This window comes from Rhincodon typus, chromosome 36, assembly GCF_021869965.1.
Source record: "Rhincodon typus isolate 14 chromosome 36, sRhiTyp1.1, whole genome shotgun sequence".
Taxonomy (NCBI): Eukaryota; Metazoa; Chordata; class Chondrichthyes; order Orectolobiformes; family Rhincodontidae; genus Rhincodon; species Rhincodon typus.
The window spans coordinates 17,511,003-17,533,914 of NC_063367.1; the positions used below are offsets into that span (position 1 = coordinate 17,511,003).

Here is a 22,912-nt window from a genome sequence, read left to right on the forward strand (position 1 = left end):
CACCCTCAACCCCCCTCACCTCTCACCCCCCTCACCCTCTCACCCTGGCCATCGTAACCCTCGACTTGGCAATCAATCCTTCCCCTGTCAACAATCTCTGGTGAACAACACCCCCTCCTGCTAAGCAGTGAGCTTCCACAACCCGTTAACAATTTCCTTACCCTCTTCTCTCCCACCCACTGTTGCCCAAATCATGCCACTTGCAATTGTTTTCTACTTAACCTATTTCTAGGGTCATAGAATCCTACAGCACAGAAACATGCCCTTCGGTCCAACTTATCCATTCCAACCAAGTTTCCCTAACTAAACTAGTCCCACTTGCCTACGTTTGGCGTATATCCCTCTAACCGTATAAGTCCACCCTTGGTTGTTTTAACAAAATGCAATACCTCACATTTACCCAAATTAAACTCCATCTGCCAGTCCTCAGCCCCCTGGCCCAATTAATCAAGATCTCATTGTAATCTTAGATAACCTTCTTCACTGTCAACTATATCACCAATTTTGGTGTCATCTGCAAACTTACTAATCATTCTCGTCCACTCTATTCAGAGATGTTATTACACACCTTTGAAGCAGCTGGGACTTGAACCCGGGCCTCCTGGTCGAGGGTAAGGACAGGCATAGGTTAAAGGTGAGAGGGGAAAGATTTAAAAAGGACTGGGGTTAACTTTTTCCTGCAGAGGATGGTGCGTGTATGGAATGAGCTGCCAGAGGACGTGGTGGAGGCTGGTATAATTACAACTTATAAAAGGCATCTGGATGGGTATATGAAATGGAAGGATGTGCGCAGCGTGACTCCCACCATGCCACAAAGGGCCCACCCCGCCACTTGAATTCTGTTTTTATGTACCTATTTTTCTAATGAACAGGTTTCAGAGATGTTATTACACACTTATAGAGCAGGTGGGTCTTGAACCTGCGCCTCCTGGTCCAGGCATAGGGACACATCAACTGCGCCATGAGCGGGGCCTCCTAGCCACTTGAAAAACTTGGGAGTCTCAATCGGCAACCAGCCTCCTAAAATAATAAATCACTTGTCATCCTGAACTCCAAAGCAGAATCTGCCGTATTGTGTTTTAACATTTTAATAAATAATATTTTAGGGTTTGTAGACTGTGGAGAGACTGTGCACGTAGGGTCATTCGGACACGCCAAAGGCTGTCATGGATCTCTACAAGAGGCCACTCTTACGTCAATGAGGATGATAGCCATCATTTCCTGGCGAAGAAAATGCTTGTTGACCTGGAGGTAACGTTCAGTAGGCCGAGTGGCTTTCTCTGGTGCTGTTCTTACTTTATGATGTTTGCTGTAAATGATAGAAGTGTGATGGAGTGAATTCAAAATGACATGAGAAGTGATCTAAAATGCCAATTCGCCAGCATAAATTTCTGAAGTTGCAGTAGTGACTTTATTTCAACATAATGTTACTCATTGTAAAATGCTTTGGGACATTGTGTGGCTGTGAGCGTTGTGGTAGGATTGTTTTATTTTATTAGCATCTCTTGTCTTTGGATCAAATGTAACACTACATTCGAATCTTCTGGTTTTTGTATTTCAAGTTAAGATTTATAGCATTTCTTTCTGTGTTTTACCTGTATTTAAACTACTCAGGTTAGGATCAGTAGAATGCTATTTAATACTTCACACCTGCTCAGTTTAAATAAATCATGACTCTTTTGCATTTACTCACCTTTGTTCCATCATCCTTCAGCACCCTTACCCAACAGATATTTCAGCCCCAACAAGGGACGAGGATCAAGGGAAGAGGAATATTTGATCTACTCACTAATCTACTGAAGTCAAGAGTCAGTCAATTCCCTCTCTCAACTCTGCTCTCCATCTCCATTTCTTCCTTAAATCTAACTACAAAAGCCTTTGTCAATCTTCTCTTTCTTTGGCTCAGTGTCTGATTTGTTTCCCATTAGCCTCAGTGAATGTCGTGTGCCCTTCAATATGGGAGGTGTTATATTTGCATTTATCATTAAATTTATTGTCATCAATTTGCTGTCATAATTTCCAAGTTGAGGGACGAATTTGGCAAAAAGGATAACAGCGTCTTCAGTGAACCATTTGAATCAGTTGTATTTTTGGAAAAATCTGACAGGTAACTTTTTTCCCCTCATTAATGTTTGATCACATTCACCAAATTTATTGAGGTCAATTTTCCAAGTTAACAGTGAGGTGAGAAGGGCGAAATGTAAATTTGATATTTTGGCTCTTAGTCCTAGTAATAGAACCACTGCCTTACAAAACTTTCCTGCATGTGATTCTATATTCATTGATGGGATGGGGGCATTGCTGGCAGAGCCATCATTTATTGCCTATCCATGACTGCCCTCAAGAAGGTTTTAGTGATCTGCCTTTTTTAAACTGTGACCCTCTTTTGAAGCCCTCACAATGCTGTTATGGATGGGTTTGACATAGTGTCAGTGAAGAAACGACGACATCTATTCCAAATCAGGATGGTATGTGGCTTGGAGGGCAACTTGCAGGTTTCCCCATACATCTGCATCCCTTGTCCCATCGTGGTGACAAGTTTGTAAGCAGCCTTGGTAAGCTACTGCAGTGCTTCCAACGAATGGCACACCTTGCTGCCACCCTGTTGGTGGTGGTGGATGGGGCGCTATTCATACTGGCTACATTGGAGAGGTAATGGCCTCGTGGTATTATCACTAGGCTCTTAATCTGGAAAACCAGATAATGTTGTGGGGCCCTGGGTTGAAATCCCACTGTCAGATAGTATAATTTGAATTTGATTTAAAAAAAAAAAAAACCGAATTAAGAATATGATGACTCTGAAACCATTGTCAATTGTTGGAAAAACTCATCTGGCTCACTAACATACCTTAGGATAGTGTTAAACTTTTTAAGTGTTGCTGCAGCTAACCGGGCTAGTGGAGAGCATTCATTGCACTTGCTTCATGCAGATGGTGGCACTGAGGAGTCAGGATGTGAATTCCCCATTGAAGCATTCCCAGTCGCTTACCTGCTTTTGTAGCTGCAGTGCCTGGTCCAGTTCAGTTTCAACTGAACTTACCATTCCTAACAGGTGCCATCCTCAGCACAAAGTATGGGATTCATGTTGTTTTGTTATGGAACAATATATTCTGTGATTAAGATGTAGATGTATTTTAAAGCATCATATTGCTTTAATACCTCCATATCAGAGGCCAGTCAGAGTTTATTTAATGTAGGGTGAAAAGGTTTACAGATTGCAAGGAGTTTATCAATTCTTGCTCAGAGACCATAAACAGCATATTTTCAATGTAACTTTGCCATTTTGAAAAGTAATTAACACCCTCTATGAAAATCAGCAAACCCAGTTATCACCTTTACAATTTTTGGCCTTCGCTGTTTTCAATTTCAGATTATCTCATATATGGCTGTCAATATACGACGATGTCGGAAGGACCAGCTGTAAGCAATCGTGATTGAATTTTAATTATTATTAGTTGAGGAAAATAGCTGGATGGCCTTGTGTGTCTGTTGTTTCCATAGTCTGAATGACCCTTGACCCATTCTGACACTGCACTGCTTCACCCAAACTGGCAAGATCTGAAATCCAGCACATAACTTGTCCAGATGTCGTTGCTTTAAGGACATTTTACCTGTACTTACTCTGCTAAAATAAAAGCATTTTTGCATTATTCTTTTGTCTTCTCACTGTGTTCATAGACCATTTCCTGTTGAATAGTGTGTTTTCATTGATTCTCTGACTCTCTTTTTCTCTCTCTTTCCCTTGAATAGGAAGTGTATGTGCTGCCAGAGATAGTACTTTACATGGCCGGCACTGATACTTTCAGCACACAGAGTTCTAACAGGCGGAAGAAAGGTGAAATGCAGTACTTTGGATATAAATGTCTTTAAAATTATTTTTTATATTTAAAATTTAAGTTAAGCAGTATAAGTAACACAATTGTTTTAATTGAATTAACAACTAATTTGTGTTATGATCTGTGACTTGATCAGTTACCCAGATTTATTTTTAATTTGGGGTTCTAGGTTATGCTCCATGTGACTTTCCTGTCACCTTTTTCCATCTAATCCTATAAAGTTCCTTCTATTCGTTTCTCCCTCATATTTAACAAGCTTCCCCTCAAACACACTTGCTCTTTTTGCCTCAACTATTCCTTATGCTGGTGAGTTTCAGATTTTCACCATCCTGGGTTTTAAAAAATCTGATCTTAAAAACTAATGGCAATTCTTCTTTCAATGCAAAATCAGACACTGTGTGTGTCACTCCCTACTAATACCCATTTACTCAATCCAACGCTTTAAAGCTGTGCTTCCTCACAATTTTATTCATGGAATGATAGTGCTGAACAACAATAAACAATCTCATGCTGAAGAAAAATCTCATTATTGCATTCTCTAAATTTGTACCTAATGAAAGCTGAGAAATTAAACTTTGAAAATAGTTTCTTAAAATCTGTCTTCATACTTCCAAACCAAGTTGGGGTGGCACAGTGGCTCAGTGGTTAGCAGTTTTGCCTCACAGCGCCAGGGACCCGGCTCCGATTCCAGCCTTGGGCAACTGTCTCTGTGCAGTTTGCACATTCTCCCTGTGCCTATGTGAGTTTCCTCTGGGTCCTCCGGTATCCTCCCGCAGTTCAAATATGTGCAGTATGGGTGGATTGACCATGGAGAATGCAGCGTTACAGGGATGGGTTAGGGAGTGGGTCTGGGTGGGATGCTTTTCGGGGGATCGATGCGGACTTGACAGGCCGAATGGCCTGCTTCCACACAGTAGGGATTGTATAGTTCTAATTATGTGCGTTTTTAAGATTTATGGCAGTTTCATGCTATTGGATCCTTTTACAGTTTATTTCTTCTCCCTGCTATCTTATACAGGTATAATGCCAAATAGTTTAGTTGTTATTTTCACTACCATTTGCCATTGTCTCCATTTATGTTCTGTATTTGTATGGATATATACATTAGACCTTAACTAATACTTTGTTGCCTTCTTTTTGACTTTGAATGTTACAGAGAGAAGGGATGGGTTGTCGAAGAGAAGCAAAGCGGCAGAAATGGCAGCAAAATTGGAAAATCTTTTGCCTTCGGAGTGCAAAACTTTGGGGGTCAGTTCCCCTGGAATTGTCTGTAAGTTGTCTGTATGTCCTGACATTTGTATGTTTGAACAAGGTGAAGTGGACTGGATTGAAACTTTGAAAAGATTCAATGTTAGAATCCTTATGGGGGAAACTATATTAAAATTCCATCAGTATCATTCTCCTCTATGTGAGGGATCTGCTGTGATGTCAGTCACAGGTTGCTCGTTGTTACTACACTTGCATGTTTTGTCTGCATTAGGAGTGTTCCTCTATGTCTGGGAGCCACACTTTCGCAAAGATGAAAAGGCATGTGGCGGCAGAAAAGATTTAAGATAGGTCCAGAAATGAGATATTTCAGTTAAATTGAAGAAGCTAGGACTGATCTTAGAAGTTTGAGAGGAGACCTGGGGATGTTCTTGAGCATGGGAAACAAATCAAAAACCAGAGACAAAAATTTAAAGTGAATGATGAAAGAACAAAAGGAGATGAGGGGCAATGAAACCAGAAATCAGTGGAAAATCTGAGCAGGTCCCTGGCAGTAACTGCTCACAGAAATCAGAGTTAATAATATTTCGGGCTCAGTACCCTTCCTCAGAACTGATGGTAGCTAGGAAAATGTTGGTTTTTATGGATAAGGTAGAGTGGGGAGAGGGTGTAAGGAGTAAATGATAAGTGGAGATAACAGCCCAAACAAAGAGAGAAAGGAGTGGATAATGGTCAGCCTAGAAGAACGAATGGCTGCGAATGGGACTATTAGTGGCTATCAATGGATAGTGCGTAATAGCAGACTATGTGATAACAAGGCCTGGTGTGTGGGGATTGGGGTAAGAACATGAAAAAGGAAGCACATGTAAGGCCTAGGAGGATGGAGACTGGTGAAGCCCTTGAAGTATATAAGGAAAGTAGGAAAGAACTTAAACAAGGAATTAGAAAGACGAAAAGGGGCATGAAAGGTCGTTAGCAAACAAGATGAAGGAGAATCCTGAGGCTTTTTATACATATATAAAAAGCGAGAGGGTAACCAGGGAAAGGGTTGCCCACTCAAGGACAAAGGAGGGAATCTGTGCTTGGGGCCAGAAGAAGTAGGTGAGGTCCTAACCAAATATAAAGTCGGTGGTAGGGAAAAGATTCTCGGGGACAAGATGTACACGCTTTTAGAAGCAAATGGGCTTATTAGCGATAGACAGCAAGGTCCCTCATGGCAGACTGGTACAAAAGGTGAAATTACATGGTATCACAGTTGAACTGGCAAGATGGTTACAGAACTGGCCTGGGCAGTGGAAAGATGCTTTTTGGAATAGAGGATCGTGACGAGTGGTGTTACACAGGGATCAATGCTGGGACCTCTGCTGTTCATAATCTACAGAAAGAATTTGGAGGAAAACGTAGCTGGCCTAATTAGTAAGTTTGCAGACGATATAAAGATTGGTGGAATTGCGGATAGTGAGGAGACGTTTCAGAGGATACAGCAGGGTGTAGTTCAGTTGCAGGCATGGACAGAAAAATGGCAGATGGAGTTTAATCCAGACAACCATGAGGTGGTACGTGTTTGAAGATCAAGTACAGATGGAAATTGTGCAATGAATGGCAGAACACTTAGGAGCATTGATGTGCAGGTCCACAGATCGCTGAAGGTGGCGCGCAGGTAGATAAGGTAGTAAAAAAAGACTTGTGGCATGCTTGCCTTCGTTGGAAGGGGCATTGAGTATAAGGATAGACAAGTTATGCTGCAGCTTTATAGAACTTTAGTTAGGCCACACTTGGAATATTACATACAGTTCTGGTCACCACACTATCAGAAGGATGTGGATGCTTTGGAGAGGGTACAGAAAACGTTTGCCAGGATGTTGCCTGGTATGGGGGATTTTAGCTATGAAGAAAGGTTGGGTAGACTGGGCTTGTTTTCACTGGACCACAGGAGGTTGAGGGGCGACTTAATAGAAGCTTATAAGATTTTGAATGGCATGGATGGAGTAGAAAGTGTGAGGCTTTTTCCCAGGGTGGAGAGGTCAATTACTAGGGGACACAAGTTCAAGGTGTGAGGGGGAAAGTTTAAAAGAGATGTGCGCGGCAAGGTAAGTATTTCACACAAAGGGTGGTGAGAGCCTGGAACACACTGCCAGAGGAAGTGGTGGAAGCAGACACAATAGCAGCATTTAAGAAGTATTTGGACAAATACATGAATAGGAAGTGAATAGATGGATACAGATCCTGTAAGTGAAGACAGTTTTAGTATGGAAGGGCAAAATGTGTTGGCGCAGGCTGAGAGGGCTGAAGGGCCTGTTCTTGTGCTGTATTGTTCTTTGTTCTTTGTATGGGAGAAGGTGCCTTATGTCCTAAAATTGTTGAACCCGATATTGGGCCAGAAGGCTGCAGAGTTCCCAAGCAGAAAATGAGGTGTTGTTCTTCTAGCTTGCGCTAAAGCACTACAGCAAACCTGAAATAGAGATGTTGGCTAGGGAACAAGGTAATGTGTTGAAGTGGCAGGCAACTGGAAGCTCAGGGTCTTTTTTGCAGACAGAACGTAGGTGTTCTGTGAAGCGGTCATCCAGCCTAAGCTTCATTTCCCCCATGTAGAGGAGACTACATTGTGAGCTGCGAATACAGTAGACTAGATTGAATGAAGTGTGCAGGTAAAGCGTTGCTTCACCTAGAAGGCGTGTTTGGGCCCTTAGATACGGAGAGAGGAGGAAGTGAATGGGCAGATGTTACACTTTCTGCAGTTGCAGGGAAAGGTGCCGTGGGGCTTTGGAAGGGTGTTGATAGTGAAGGAAGAGTCAACCAGGGTGTCCTGGAGTTAACAGTCCTTTTGGAAGGCTGACAAGGAATTGGGGGGGTGGAAAATATATGTCTGGTGGTGGAAACTGGAAGGAAAATTGATAAATTTTTCCAATTCTGAACGAGAGAGGGAAACACACCAATGATATCATTGTTACACGGAAGAAAGAGTTGTTGGGGGGTGCTGGATTAGGATTGGAACAAAGAATGTTCCACGTGCCCCACAAAGAGACAGGCATAGGTGGGGCCCATGCGGTACCCGTGACCACTTCTCCTTCACTCCCGATACCCCCATACAACCCCACGGTACATGGCAGTGCTGCTGGCAGTAATTTTTGTCCTTGTTGGCACCAATGCAGCTATGTCAGCACCCAGTCCTGGCCACCAGACATAACATCTTGCAAACCCCCTGGATGATCCTGATGGAATTCAGCCGGTATCTGGCAGTGACTTTTACTCAGGAAAATCACTCTTGCTCCCCATAGTAATATGCCATCCTCTCTGGTGATCTGGTCTTGCCAGGTTCAAAAAGGTTTCATTCCTGGTTGTGATGGCCCTTTTGTTTCCCCCTTAACCACCAGCTGTTTTAGTTTTGCCAAGACAGTATCTTTTAGTGTCCACAGTCAGATATTGTCAACAGTGGTGGGAAGGATGTCCAGAAAGTTTAAAATTGGAACGGACTCATCCAGGGGAATCAGCACCGGTGGTGTATCTGTCAGTGAGGGCTGACTCAAGGCATCCTGTGGTACACGTGGGAGCCAGGGCACCTTCAATTGCCCTCACTTTATCTTCCAACAGGTGTAACCAGTCTTGTCGACTCTGCAACCCAAGTAGGTCACTTGGGGCACCGGGAACGCACATTGCTCCCTTCTAAGATGTAAGCCCGCCTGGGAGAAACGTTTAAGCACTATGTCCAAGTGCTCTTTATTAGACTTCCAGGTTATTAGCACGTCACTCAAGTAAGTAGTGACCTGGGTTAGACCTTGTAAAATGTTCTCCATTGTCTGCTGCAAAAGTGCGCAGACCGATGATACTCCAAATGGCAGTCTTGTATATTAATACAAACCCTTATTTGATTTAATTGTGACATACTTCTGGGACCCCTCATCTAGCCACAATTGCAGGAACACATGGCTCATTTTGAGCTTTTTGAAGAACAGTCCCCCACCCCCCCCACCCCCCTCCCCCCCCCCTCCCACCCCCGGCGCCAGTTTTGCGTACAAGTCCTCTATGCGTGGGATTGGGAATTTATCCAGCCACAAGAAGCAGTTTACCGTTTGCTTAAAATCCCTGTAAAGGGGAACTGAGCCATCAGGCCTCACAATCTGTATGACTAGTGTTGTCTGTTCCACAAACTGTAGTGGTTTGATGATTCCTTTGTTTTCCAGCCTCCTGATTTCCGCTTCTACTTTTGCCCATAAGGCAAATGGCACTGGGCAGACTTGCAGAATCGCAGAATTGTTTCCTGGTCAACATGAGCTCTCACCAGCCTGCTCAGAGCCACTCTGTAGAATGAGGAGACTCTCTGAATCTCCTGTTTATTATTTTTTCCTTTTTTTTTGTTATCCCCACACTATGCTATATAGCAGTAGTGCTTATTTTTCCCCGCACAGCACCCATGTGTGTGTGTGTGTAAGTATAGGGATTCAGTGAAAACACCATTTGTGCAAATAATTTTATTCAATATTTACAGCACCAGGAAAAACACCAATGTGGCCAGGGAACCAGTAACAATCTCCTATTTATATATGTCAGCCAGCACTCTCTGATTGGGGTTGTTAAACTGGGCAAATCAAGGATCTCATACTCAATGAGATCCACCTGGTGCTCATTCCAATCACTACAGTGTGGCTTTCAAAATGGGATTGGATAATTATCTGTAGAGATACAAGTTTGCAGGTATATGGAGAAAGGACGAGGGAATGGGGCTAACTAAGTTGCCCTTGCAGAGTGCTGTTTTTGACAGGATGGGCTGAATGGCCTCCTTTGCTGCAACCATTCTATGATCACGTCATGTGTGCCAAGAAAGCGAATGCCATCTGGCTGTTCAGTTGTTGGAACGGCAAACAAACTGAATTTGATTCTGTCCTCTGCCAGCATGCTTGTGCATTCTTTTTAGCAGAAACTTCTAGTTTGCCCTTTAGTGACAGGATCCTTAGCTAATTTTTGTTTCCCAAGCATGCTTTGCAGAGCAGTACACCAAACTTTGCACCTTTTAGTGGGGCATGATGGTGCATGTTTTATCAAACCCATATTAGTTTCTCATGTAAACTGTGTTGAAAGTTTTATGATCTGCAATAAAACCTCCTGCACATTGGGAGTTTTGAAGACCTTGAGCCTGTCCAACCTGCTTGTTCGCCAAATGAATGTAAAATCCAGGACTTATTCAGGGTGATTGGACTTGGTATAAAAATACTTTTTGCATAATTTGAATATTTGACTGGACAATATTTACAGCTTTGTATTTTCATGGAAGGTATAGATTATCCAATCCGTGCCTCAAGGAGAGAAAAGGTTTCAATAAATTGTTACCTTGTGATCATTAGTAGGTTCTGATACTCAGTAGATGGACTGCGTAATTGGAATGGAAATGTGGAACTGCACTCAGTATGGTGGTGATAGCACATGATAGTTGGTTATCTGCCATTTGAGCATGAGCACATTGTTTCAATGCACATCTCACCAGATTCTGATCTGTAAAAGAAAAGAGGTTAAGTTTTCAGTTGTGCCATCCAGTCTTTCATGGAGCAATTTCCCAAAAGTTAAATGGCTTAGCAACTCGGTGCTGACAAACTTTGGATATTTTCCTTGAACTGGACTCCAACATGATAATCTCCCTAACTTGGAAAGATAGGTCTGTTCCCATGTGTTCTCTAATTTGAGGTGGGAAACTTGACGTTCTGTTTATGCTGTTCAGTTTCACAGCCCAACTTAAACACAATTATCTTCAGTATCTGTGTTTCAGACAAGCTGTCAAAGTGATGAACTAAATTGCTGACATTTATAATAGGGATATGTTATTAGACAGTCGAATGTAATTGAACATTTTATGAAATTTCAGGCAAGTAAAAGCATTTTATGGAAATGGAAGTATTTTGAGGTGGCAAATGGGTTATACTAGTAATATTATTGAGAGTTCTGTACTTCGGATTAAATGTCAGTAATAATATTTTACAAGTAATTGTCCATTGTTTTGCCCGTGCTCAGTTGATGCACACATTTTTTGTGTGAAAAGTTGGCAATAGAAATTTCAGAAACCCAGTGGCCAGAGCCTACATTTTCTGTCATTGTTTATACACAGGGTTTCCATTCTAAATGTTTACAGAGGCAGTTTCAATGTTAAATATTGACCTAAAAGCATGACCAAAGGTTGATCTTTTCTCTAAAGAAAATACTTTATTCCCTCAGATTTTGTAACTTCGAATTTATCACTTCGTTAACGATTTGTTTTTTCAGACACGCCTATGGGATGTGGCACACAGAGACCTCTTGAGGTAGAAGATGGAATTGCAGGGTTTGCCCTGCTCCTGCCCAAAATCGACGGAGTGACAGTCAAATTCTTTCACCTGTCGAACAAAGATTTGAACAATAACGTGTTCCATCAGGAAAAACTGCAAGAAGCAGGCAAGTTTTCTTCCTGATCTCCCCTCATCCACTGTTGGGATAAGTGTAAAATTGTGTTGGAAAAATTGAGAGCTTGTTCAACCTCTTGTGTACTGAGGGAATTGAGGTTTTATGGGCAACCGGTGAGAGAGTGAAGTTGCGATGGAAGATTGCCCATGATTGTATTGTATGGCAGAATGGGCATGAAGGGCTGTATGACCTATGTCTACTCCTCTTTAATTATCATGAGGTAAAAGGAGATATTTTATGCTCTAAGGATGGTTTCTACAGTTAAAGTGCTGTTAGCAAAGATCATGGATTTTGTTCAAGTCAATAATTGAATAGTTAACAAGGATGTAAAACTTCTTAAAACAAAAAGTACTTAAGAATTTAGTTTTGGAAATCCTTACTAACTAATAAAAAGTTGCTAACTAAAAAGAATTATTTTCAATCAACCTGTCCAGAGATGTGTCATAAACATGTCTGCGACAAGTGGAAATTGAAGTCAGATCTTCTGGCACAGAGGTAGAGACACTTGCCTGGGGTTCTGACTGCTGCCAGATCTGCTGATTTTGTCCAGCTTTCCCAGTGTTTGCTATGGATTTCTACACCACAAGAGTCCCTGAGAACACAGTCTAATTTGACAATAATTGAATGTGCTGAATGCATTGGATTTCATTTATTGGTAAGGAGCTTTGATTGTTGTTTGGTAACTGGAAGTTGACTTCAGTTTGTGGGCCAGAAATTCCAACTTTAGTGAGTACATCTGTATTGTCTTGTATCATGGTGGGTTAGCTGAAGGATGGGCTCATTGCTTGGTTGGAGAATTCCAGTTGCAATGCACTTGCAAACATAAGAACAATAAAAAGATGCAGATATAGATCACACAGTCCTTTGAGCCCATTCTACTATTCATTCAGATCGTGGCTAACCTTTTATCTCAGCTTTGCACTTACCAGATCCCCATAATTCTCCAATTCCCTTTAGCCAAGGAAAATGATCACTCCGTTTTGAATATAGTCAATGGCTGAGCAGCCAAAGTCTTTGAGATGAGCTAATAGTTTGCAACTGATGGAGTGAGAAGGTTTATCCCTATCGCAGGGCTCATCCCTGTATCCTTTGACTATGACCTGCAACTCAGGATATGAAATTTTTAAGCTTCATTTTTGGCAAAAGAAGTAGTGGGAACCTGAAGGAAAGCATTTCTTTTTTTAACCCAGTGGATGGTTAAGATCTGGAATGCACTGCCTAAGAACGTGGTGGAAACAGCTCAAATCGAGACCTTCAAAGAGGAGTTGGGTTATTATCCAAAATTGGGGGGTGGAGGGAAACCATACTTGGGGAAGAAGTGGAGAAGTGGGACTAGGTGAGTTGTTTTTATAGAGATGGGCTGAATGGCCTCACTCTGCTCTAACCATTCAGTTATTCACCTTTGTCAATGTTTGCCAAAACATTTATTGATTTTAATTTTCAATTTATGTTGTGAACTTTTCAAAAATTTTGTAATTTGTTTGCAGGGTTAATAAAAGCATATTACATCTCATTGTTCTAGCTACTACAAGATTTAAGATTCTTGTAATTAAACTTGTAATTTAACGTTTGAACTGCTGTCACATTTTACTCACTGTATACTTGAGCTTAGTGTGTGTGCTTTACTTGCACAGTGGGTGGCTGGAAGGGAGAGAGACTATTGGAATATTTAGGCTGCTTTGGATCCACTTTGACTGCAGCAAATCATCCATCATTGAAATGAGGCTTCTGTTTCCTGCCAGCATGGCTTGTGAAGCTCTCCACAAGGAACTTTCACAGCAAGGGTATTTCCAAATAAAGATGTTACAGTTTAAACAGAGGAGGCATGTTATTGCTAAGAGCAAGAAATCCTGGAATGGAAGTTGGTTTTAGCAATGGATCTAAGGACTTAAAAGCCTTGTTGACTGTACATGTGATAGCGAGCAAGCGGATGTAAAATTTGACCATATCCAATTGTATACAGATTGACTACAATCCATATAGCACTGTAAAATGGACGTAAAGATAGTAATTCTAAATTAATTGACTAAGTATTATCTGTTAAATATCCACCTGGCAAAGGAAGAAGCAAGAGCTGGTCTGTCTTCTCCATGGTTTGTTTATTCAGAATTGTCTGTACAGCGTAAGTGCAGACTGCTTTTCTGTCCACACACCAGCAACCTCCCAGCTGGAGTTGTGTTCTTTTGTTTTTAATCAGCAGGTTTGAATGTGTTTTGATATGCCTTCTGGGTGTCATATCCTGAAGTGCAACACTACCACTGTGTCACAAGATCCCAGGAAAACTGTGCTAATATATGCATCCTAAGTTTTCCAAGTCTCAGCTGTTCATGTATGTGCTCAATGGACCAGCATTTTCAGCATTTGCATTATCTTTTACTTAAATAACATCCAAGATTGACCTGGACATGCAGCTTGTTGCTGTACTTACCCCGAGTATTAGAACAAATACTCCTTTTAGATTTTCACTTATGAGTTCTGTATTCCTTCTTGAGCGAAGTTACAAAGCATTTCACTAGGCAATGGTGTCCAGAAATTGGATCAAAAGTGGGAAAACAGAGATGAGTTGCGGATCATTAGTGATCAGATGGCATGGTGCTAGAGGCCCGCATGGTGTTGTGTCCTGCTTCAGGATGTGATGCCCAGAGGCATATCAAAGCACATCCAAACCACCGGATTAAAAATAAAAGAACCCAATTCCAACTGGGAGGATGCTGGTGCGTGGTGGGAAAAGCAGTTTGCACTTCTGATGTAATAAAAGGCACACCCCTTTTGTGGGTTTCCAAGGCAGGGTCAAGGACTGCTTTGAGAGAAGGTGCTGTTTTAGGCTGACTCCCACCTGATACCTGTGTGTGTAACATTTCCAGCAAAAGATTGCACTTAGAAGCACAGCTGTTGCTGACTTATGTGACTTAATTCTGGGTATTGGAGCTCATTGTAACCTGCTTTTTGCCACTGAATGAACAACTTTGGTTTGCATACGTATAGAGGAATCTAGATGCATCATTTTATAGCAAGCTTGTTTAATAATTGACCCTCTTCCGCATCCTTTTGCAAAGAGTAGTTACTCATAACCCCAAAGCAGCAATTACAACAAATCAGCTATGATATCCCTGTTGCAAAAATTGTTCCTATGTCTGATTTCCATTCATAATACGTTTAAATGGATCTAATTGCATTTGTGTCTCAGAGAATGATAGCTAGTAGTATGCAAATACAGAACAAAATTTCATAAAGACTCTGTATAATAAGTGCTGGTGGTTGAGCGTGTAGCCCATTTACTGGATTTTGACAGACTTAATGTGGAAAACTCCAATTTATTAGCAAGCTCTTTTGCTTTGCCTTCCAGACATTACACAGACTGGCTCGTGACCTTATGAAGCCTGCATTTTTGATCCTGCCTAGATGGCAGGTTTAAGGCACCTTGCACTTTGCTGTCTTAACTGCTGTTAAATGTATTAAGTGGAGTATTTGGACAGTTTTAAATTAATCCCTACGACCTGTTTTATCAATGTTGCATCTACCCCACAACTGATTTGACAGTCTAGATTTGTAATATAATGTAATCAAGTATTTTGACAAACAAGGTCAAACTGCTTTTCCAGTTCTCTTGGGTTACAGTGTAGCAGGAGGCCATTTGGCCCATTTACTCTCCAAATAAGCAAATCAGTTAATACCAAACCCTGTAAGCTAACATGTTCTTCCTTTCCAGATAACTGTCTAATTCCCTTTTAAGTGCTTCAGTCTCCAGTACACACTCAGTGCATTCCAGATCTTAACCACTTGCTACAGGAAACCACTTTTCTTCACGTCACTCTTGCTTCTTTTGTAGTTACTTTAAATCTTTCTCATTTCTGATTCTTTCAGTACTGTGAACAGCTTCTACTTATTCACTTGTCTTGACCGTAATTTTGAATATCTTCTTGGGCTTCTTTTCTCTCGGGAATATAGTCCTAACCTCCCCAATCTATCTTCATAACTGAGGTTCCACATCTTTGGAAATATTCTTGTTGATCCTTTTGCACCCTTTCCTAGGCCTTCTCATCCTTCTTAAAGCCCAGGCTGGACACAGTGACTTACTGAGGCCCAACTAATATTTAAGACAAGTTCAACATAACCTCTTTTCTCTTGGATCTTTTACCTTCATTAATTATTCTCTCGACCTGTCCTGCCAATTCAAAGACCTACGTATATGCATCCAGATCAGGCAGCAATGCCCACTCTAAGCTTCTGGCTTTTTTAAAATTTATTCGTTTTGTGGGGTGTGGGCATCGCTGACTGGTCAGCATTTATTGCCCATTTCTAGTTGCCCTTAAGAAGGTGCTGGTGAGCTGCCTTCTTGAACTGCAGCATTCCACCTGCTGTAGGTTGACCCACAGTGCCACTAGGGAGGGAATTCCAGGATTTTGACCCAGCGACGGTGAGGGATTTGTGGTATATTTCCAAGTCAGGATGGTGAGTGACTTGGAGAAGAACTTGCAGGGGGTGGTGTTCCCATATATCTGCTGTGCTTGTCCTTCTAGATAAAAGTGGTCGTGAGTTTGGAAGGTGCTATCTTTGGTGAATTTCTGCAGTGCATCTTGTAATGATACACGCAGCTGCTACTCAGCGTCAGTGGTGGACAGCTAGGTATTAGTGCCCTGCTTTTGTGAAGGAGAGAAAACATACCATCTTAGGTCTTTGGGAAACATGTTGTTGCTTTATGTCAGTGAATTACTTTTTATTTTTGTTTGTGGGTTGGTGGTGTGGGGCTGTTGCAATTTTTATCCTCCTCTGTAACTGGAGTTCCGAGGAAGAGTCACTGGACCTGAAACATTAACTTTGATTTCTCTCCACAGATGTTGCCAGACCTGCTGAGCTTTTCCTGCAACTTCAGTTTTTGTTTCTGATTTCCAACATCCGCAGTTCTTTTGGTTTTTGTAGATTTGAAATATTGAGTTGACAGCAGTGGGAGCTGGCATAAAAGAAGTGTTGAGGCCTAGAGCAGATCAGCCATGATGTATTTCCAAGCTAGGTTACTGTGACGTTAAGGTGATGGTATGCTTTTGATTTTGCTACGCTTGTCCTTTTGCATGGTAACATTGGAAGGATTTGGAGATGTCCTGCTTTTCAGTGGAGGAGTTGTTTTATAGGCAGAGATGACTGCCATTTGGAATTCCAAGTTGCATAGCTTCTTAATCTTTCACAGTTTTCTCTTTCTTTTTAAAAGCTATTTGGTATCTGATCTGTTACCACTGGATGGTGCTGCGTTAAAGCTTTGTGTTGTGTTGTTCAGTGCCTAAACTGAGAATTATTGCATAGGATCTACAGTGAAACTCTGGAAAAGATTCAATCAACATTAGAGCTCGTTTCAGTATAGTCGTCCATTACAGTGCTTTCCACTAGAAAAGTTCAGGGACTAGAATGAATACAGTGATATTGCTCGGTGATTGATTTTGGTGGGATTTCGATTATGTAGAAAATTTGTGTCAAAATTGACTCCTATGAAGGTTGTTGACTGTGTCCTGTACAGGGCTTCGTCACATCTTTTAAAACCTTTTCACAAATGATGAATAGCTATGAAGTGCATTCGTGGTTACGTAGACACATTTGGCAGCCAGTTGAAATTTTATTCATAAAGGATAAGAAAGTGGAATCCCTATTGTTGTATCTAGTGAAAATGAAATGAAAAGGACATATATGCTAATATCGTCTTCAAACTGCTTGTATATGAGCCATTGCTAGCATCTTTTCATTTGATGATATATAAAGATAATGAGTTCCCTGTTGGAAATAATTCCAGATTTACTTTTATTGTTGATATGCCTGTAAGAAAATCTGTCCCAGATCCAGGGTACATTGAGAAAGGCACAGCTTTGTTATTCTTTTTTCTTCCTCTCTCAGGTCTTCAGGATAACCCTGACTTGCGTGTCGTCTTCCTATTTGGATACAACACCTTTAAACCTGCAGCTGCCGACTTCATTCAGCGTCTCACAAAACCATTCAATGTGAGCAACACTGTTGTTATTGGGGGCCACGTTGACCAAGTGGTTTCGCCTAGTTCTGAAAGGTAGGTGCCTGTATGAATGAGTCTTTATGTGAACATGTATCTTGTTAACACTGGGGAGAAATGCTTCTGTGCTTTCTTCCCACAATTAATTCATTCCATGACACTGAATGATTTATCTGTCCATCAAGCTGATTCCCTGCAGTATAATTAAGCTCTACTCTACCACGTTGCCGTGTAACTGCATGCTCCCAGATTGCAGTAAAAATTTGCAAATCAGCTCCCCCGAAGGCCCAGAGGTAAATGCACTACTTGAAGTGTTAGTGAGCCCTGGAGATCATGGAAGTCTCAGATTTGTCCCATGTTCTGTGCTGAACTAGCTGTTCTTGAGGAGGAAGGTTACTCATTGTCTTCAGCAGAGACAGAGATAATGTCGTCCAGGATTCCTGCATTATTTCATGAACTATTGTTAGAAGTGCTTTTCTGCACACAGGGAATGCTGAGAAAGCAGTTAACAAGGCACACAAAATCCTTGACTTCATTATTAGAAGTGTTGAGTATAAAAGCAAAGAAGTTATCGTGAATCTTTATAAACAATTGATGTGTTCTCAACTGAAGTATTGTATCCAATTTGGGCACCACAATTAAGGAAGGATATGAGAGTTTTAGAAAGGGTGCAGAAATTATTTGCAAGCATTATTCCAGGAATGAGGGCCTTCAGTTACATGGATTTGTTGGAGAAGCTGGAGTTGTTCTAATTAAAAAAGAGAAGGTTGAGATGAAATTTGAAAAGACAAGCTGAAAATTCTTCCAAAGTTAGCAGAGAGTACATAAGAAGAAACTTCCTATTGATGGTAGGGTCGAGACCCAGAGGTTAAAGATTTATAGCAGTTGGCAAAAGGATCAAAGGTGACATGAAGGGAAAGCTGTTCACATTTGATTACAAACAGAAACACACTGCCGGAAGTATTGGAGCCTGATTCATTCACGCTTTTCAAAACAAGTTGGGAAAATGCCTGAAGTCAAGAAACTTGCAGGAAATGGGATTTGTATAAATTGCTGTTGCAGAGAGCTGGAATGACCTCGATGGCCCAAATGATGCCCTATTCTATAACCATTTTATATGTTATGACTAACTGAGGTGGTTTAGCAGAAATATAAGAAATTTCAGGTCCTTAGCATCTGCAGTAAGTGAAATACGTTGTTTTAAAAAATAAGTAAACTGAGACAGATGTCATATAAGGAGATGTGCTGATTAAGAACTTCCTTATTTCACTATCCAAGTCATTCAATTGAAACAATCTTTGCGAGTGACTAAATTATGAGAATTTGATCGGACATCTATGGTCCCCTTTCAGCCCTCAATGATTTGATGTTGCAGTCTTACAACCTTGACAATCTCATGAAGTTAAAGATGGATTAGTGCATAAGGACCAAATATATTGGAAAAACACCTGTATTTATTGATGCAAAAGCAAAATATTCTGCAGATGCTGGGAATCCAAACAAAAACAAAAGCCTTTTGGTGTACAGGGCAGATCAGTTGGCATCACTCCAGAGAGAAACACAGTTAACATTTCACATTGATTAGCTTTCAGAATTTGTATATACATTTTTCTCTATCTTTTATCACATAGTTCAAATGTCCTGTGATGCTTTGACAATAGCTGAAGTAGGACAGGGCTGTTGCACATAGGCAAAAGTGGAAGGCATTCTGCGCAACAACGCCTCATCAGGGTAAGACAGTCTTAGAGTCATACAGCACGGAAACAGACTCTTTGGTCCAACCAGTCCATGCCCACCATAATCCCAAACTAAACGAGTCCCATCTGCCTGCTCCTAGCCCATATCCCTCCAAACCTTTCCTATTTGTGTACTTATCCAAATGTCTTTTAAACACTGTAATTGTGCCCACACCTACCATTTCCTGAGGAAGTTAATTCCACACACGAACCACCCTCTGTGTTAAAAATTTGCCCCTCATGTCTTTTTTAAATGTCTCCTCTCACCTTTAAAAATGTGCCCCCTAGTCTTGAAATCCCCCATCCTAGGGAAAAGATATCTGCCATTAACCCTATTATACCCCTTATGATTTTTTAAACCTCTGTATGGTCACCTCTCAACTTCCCACGCTCAAGTGAAATAAGTCCCAGCCTCTCCAGCCTTTCTTTATTACTCAAACCTTCCACACACGGCAACATGCTGGTAAATCTATTCTGACACTCTCCAGATTAATAATATCCTTCCTATAACTCTTGCCTGTGGTGACTTTTTTTTGCAGGAGGAGCAGCTGAGAGAACCCCATAGTGTTTCTTAAAACAGACAGAGTGCTCCGACTGCCTGTCACATCCAAAGCTTAATGTACGCAATGTGCTGGCATTGACCCTGGTATTTCCTTAATGTCCAAGCTGAGTGAAAAATTTTCCACGTGTATACAGAAACAATCCTTGAAAGTAGATACAGCGGAGAATTCAATATTGGAATGACTACTTTGGCACAGTTGATGGAAGTTGGTTGAATTGTTTCGGTGCATTTGTGTGATTGACTGTTCTTGTCAGTCAGAATGAATGTGCCTGCTTCCTGTGTTCTTTTGATTAAAGTGATAATCTGCCCTTGTCTACTCACTAGTAAATCGTCAACATTAAAAAAAGACTTCACTGTGTTTTGAACTTGCATCTTAGAGGAGGAAAGCCTTAATGGCATTCGTTTCAGTACAAATCGCTTTCCTATCCAATCCTTATCATTTCAAAAGATATGTTTCTCATTTCCTGTGGGTAGTGCCATCATCATTTTTTGCATCGATTGCCAGTTAGAGTGTAAAGTGAGTCAATGCTGTAAGGACGAAGAAATCCCAGGTGATGAAACAAGTTGTAGGATACAGTACCGGGTAGCACCTAGTCAAAGATATGAAGGATCAAAGAGAGGTAAAACTTGGACGATAAATTACAGACTCAACAATAAGTAGCGAAGTGTATTTGTCTTCCTAATTAGAAATCCACTACTAGAATTGCCTTAGAACTTCCACATTTCAGAGCCATATGTTCGAGTGATTTTGTTCACAGGTTGTTAATCATTGGAGAGTCATGCTGTTGGTTTATTTTAGTTTGTGGCCCACCTGGGCTCAGCTGTAAATGTTTTTTTTTAATCCAATTTACAAATTCTACAGAATTAACTCCCATGGAGAGAAGGAAAGCATTTAATTATAATTCAGTCCTCTTACCTGTCCATTACTGAGGTGACTAAATTAAACAAGTAACTTAAAACGTAAAATGGATCTTAAAGTTGTTTTCTGCCACCTGGTTTGTTCTTATGAATTTTACGCTGATTGAGGTGAGAGATGTTCAGCGGAATGAGATGTTAAACTTTAGGATTAAGTCCAGTTAGGTGTAATTTAGATTCAAATAATTCTCCCTATTTTCCCCAAACATTGGGTCTTAACCTTAAAAGAGTCCTACTTGTTCCACTAGTGGGCTTTATCCAGTCAGGATGGTTTTGCACTGCTATCCAATTTATGAAGATATTACAATCTTGTTTAAAGTTAGACTTTTGCAGCTAACAGATAAGATACTTTCATCCCTTAATTCTGGTGTGATTCCAACTCTGATCTCAGAGGTGAGAGACACCCAACATAATCTACAACAGTCCGCTGCTTGCACGTTATTTCTGTAAATGTGCCATTTCCTGTGAGCTTTGGAAACAAAGTTATGTATAAGCATTTGCTGATTAGAGTTATTTTACATTTATTGTGCTTTAAAGACCGAATATCCATCCTGTTCTGTTCCATTGAAACTGCAGAAAATTGTTCCTGTTGCCTATGACCGAGCAGTCTTTCACAATCAATGTTTTACTTTCATTTCTTCCCCACCCCCCCCACCACCCAAACCTTTCTAGTATTGACATACGGCACATGTATGGTTTTGTTGGCTTATCATTAAGTGGAAAATCAATCCAGGCGGCATCTATTCTCCTGGACGAGGATGTAGAGACGCCCAAGAGTGCTGAAGCGGCAATGCAGCGTCTCAAAGCGGCCAACATACCCGAGGTTAACACAGTGGGATTCATGTTTGCGTGCATCGGGCGAGGTCAGAACTATTACTCCAGCAAGGAAAACGTGGAAGCAGACGCCTTCAGGAAGCAGTTTCCCAGCGTTCCATTATTCGGTTTCTTTGGAAATGGAGAAATTGGCTGTGATCGCATTGTGACTGAAAACTTCTCGCTGAGGGAGTGTAGCAACTCTTCAGATTGTGATGAGTTGCTTCATGGATACACTACGGTGATTGCGCTTGTCCATCTGGGACCTGTAAAATAAAAACCAAAAAATCTCTTCAAGAGGCTCGAACATTGGGCCCATGGTATGCAAAGATGCACATCTGTTGTGAGATTGTCTCCGTCATTTTGAAGATATTTGCACAAAATTGTTCTAATGGACCAAGCAAATTTGTAGAGTGGGTTCAAATAATTCGGACTCTAATGGCACAGTATAGGGTCAAGTCACACCTGCTGTAGAGGTGTGTCACCATTTCTGAATGGGAGGGGTCTGATTCAAAATAAACAGGCTCATGTTTGAGCTAAGTGATCTACTGAAACAATTCTCTTGTGTCTCAATAGAACAGGAGGTAAAACTAAGCTTTCGGATGTCGTCAGTTTAATTGATTCATAGTTTTTGACATGGTTCTGATTTTGCTCTTTATTACACTGGAATGCAGAACTAATCATGAATAAACAAGCAATATTTCTGGTGATCCTTCCCATGTAATTTTTAAAATTTTGTGATTTTTTTTGTGACTTAAACCAAAGGTTTCTGCAGGATTTTAACTGCTGTGACTAGGAAAATCTCGAACTTTCTGAACCGTTCCACTAAATCTGCTGGTTGAGTCTCTCTTGTGATTATTGTTAATGCTTTGGTAAAAAGTAATAATGGTGAATGCGGGAAATGTGCACATATCAACAAAGAGATTTGTAAAGAAAAGAGACACCTGCATCTGTAAGCACCTTTCACAAACTTGGGCCACCCAGAAATGTTTAATGGCCAACAAGATACATTTGCAGTGTGGTCAATGTTGGAAACAGGATAATAGTCATGCAGTGCTCCAGTTATGTTGGCTGAGGGTTAAACCTTGGCTGTGGTACAAGGGAAACTACTCTTTGAATGCTGCCATGGGATCTTTTGTATCTACCTGAGAGGCACGTGTTGTCTCAGCTATAACATCCTTTAGGAAAGATGACAGTGTATGCAGCATTATGCTCGAGTGACAACCTTGATTTTATGCTCCACTCTCTGCAGTGAAGCTTGAGCCCATGTCTTTCTGACTTAGAAGTGGGAGTGCTACACGTTGAATAGGATAGAGAAAAAGGCGTTTGGTACACTTACCTTTATTAGTCAGTGCATTGAGTGTAGGAGTTGGGAGGTCATGTTACAGCTGTACAGAACATTGGTTAGGCCACTTTTGGAATACTGCAT

General features: G+C 41.1%; 1 protein-coding gene across 2 annotated transcripts in view; it reads left to right on the top strand.

Annotated features, from left to right (window-relative positions):
- The window catches only part of fbxo22 (F-box protein 22), a 22,731-nt gene extending 538 nt beyond the window's left edge, over positions 1-22,193 (top strand). The window contains exons 2-7 of one of the 2 annotated variants that reach the window (XM_020519260.2): positions 1,107-1,251; positions 3,751-3,835; positions 4,993-5,106; positions 11,292-11,459; positions 17,349-17,514; positions 21,343-22,193. In XM_020519260.2, coding sequence (XP_020374849.1) covers positions 1,107-1,251; positions 3,751-3,835; positions 4,993-5,106; positions 11,292-11,459; positions 17,349-17,514; positions 21,343-21,760 — 1,096 coding nt within the window. In that variant the 3' untranslated portion in view covers positions 21,761-22,193. The other variant, XM_048617155.1, reaches the window with a different exon arrangement.
- Positions 22,194-22,912: the final 719 nt, after the last annotated feature.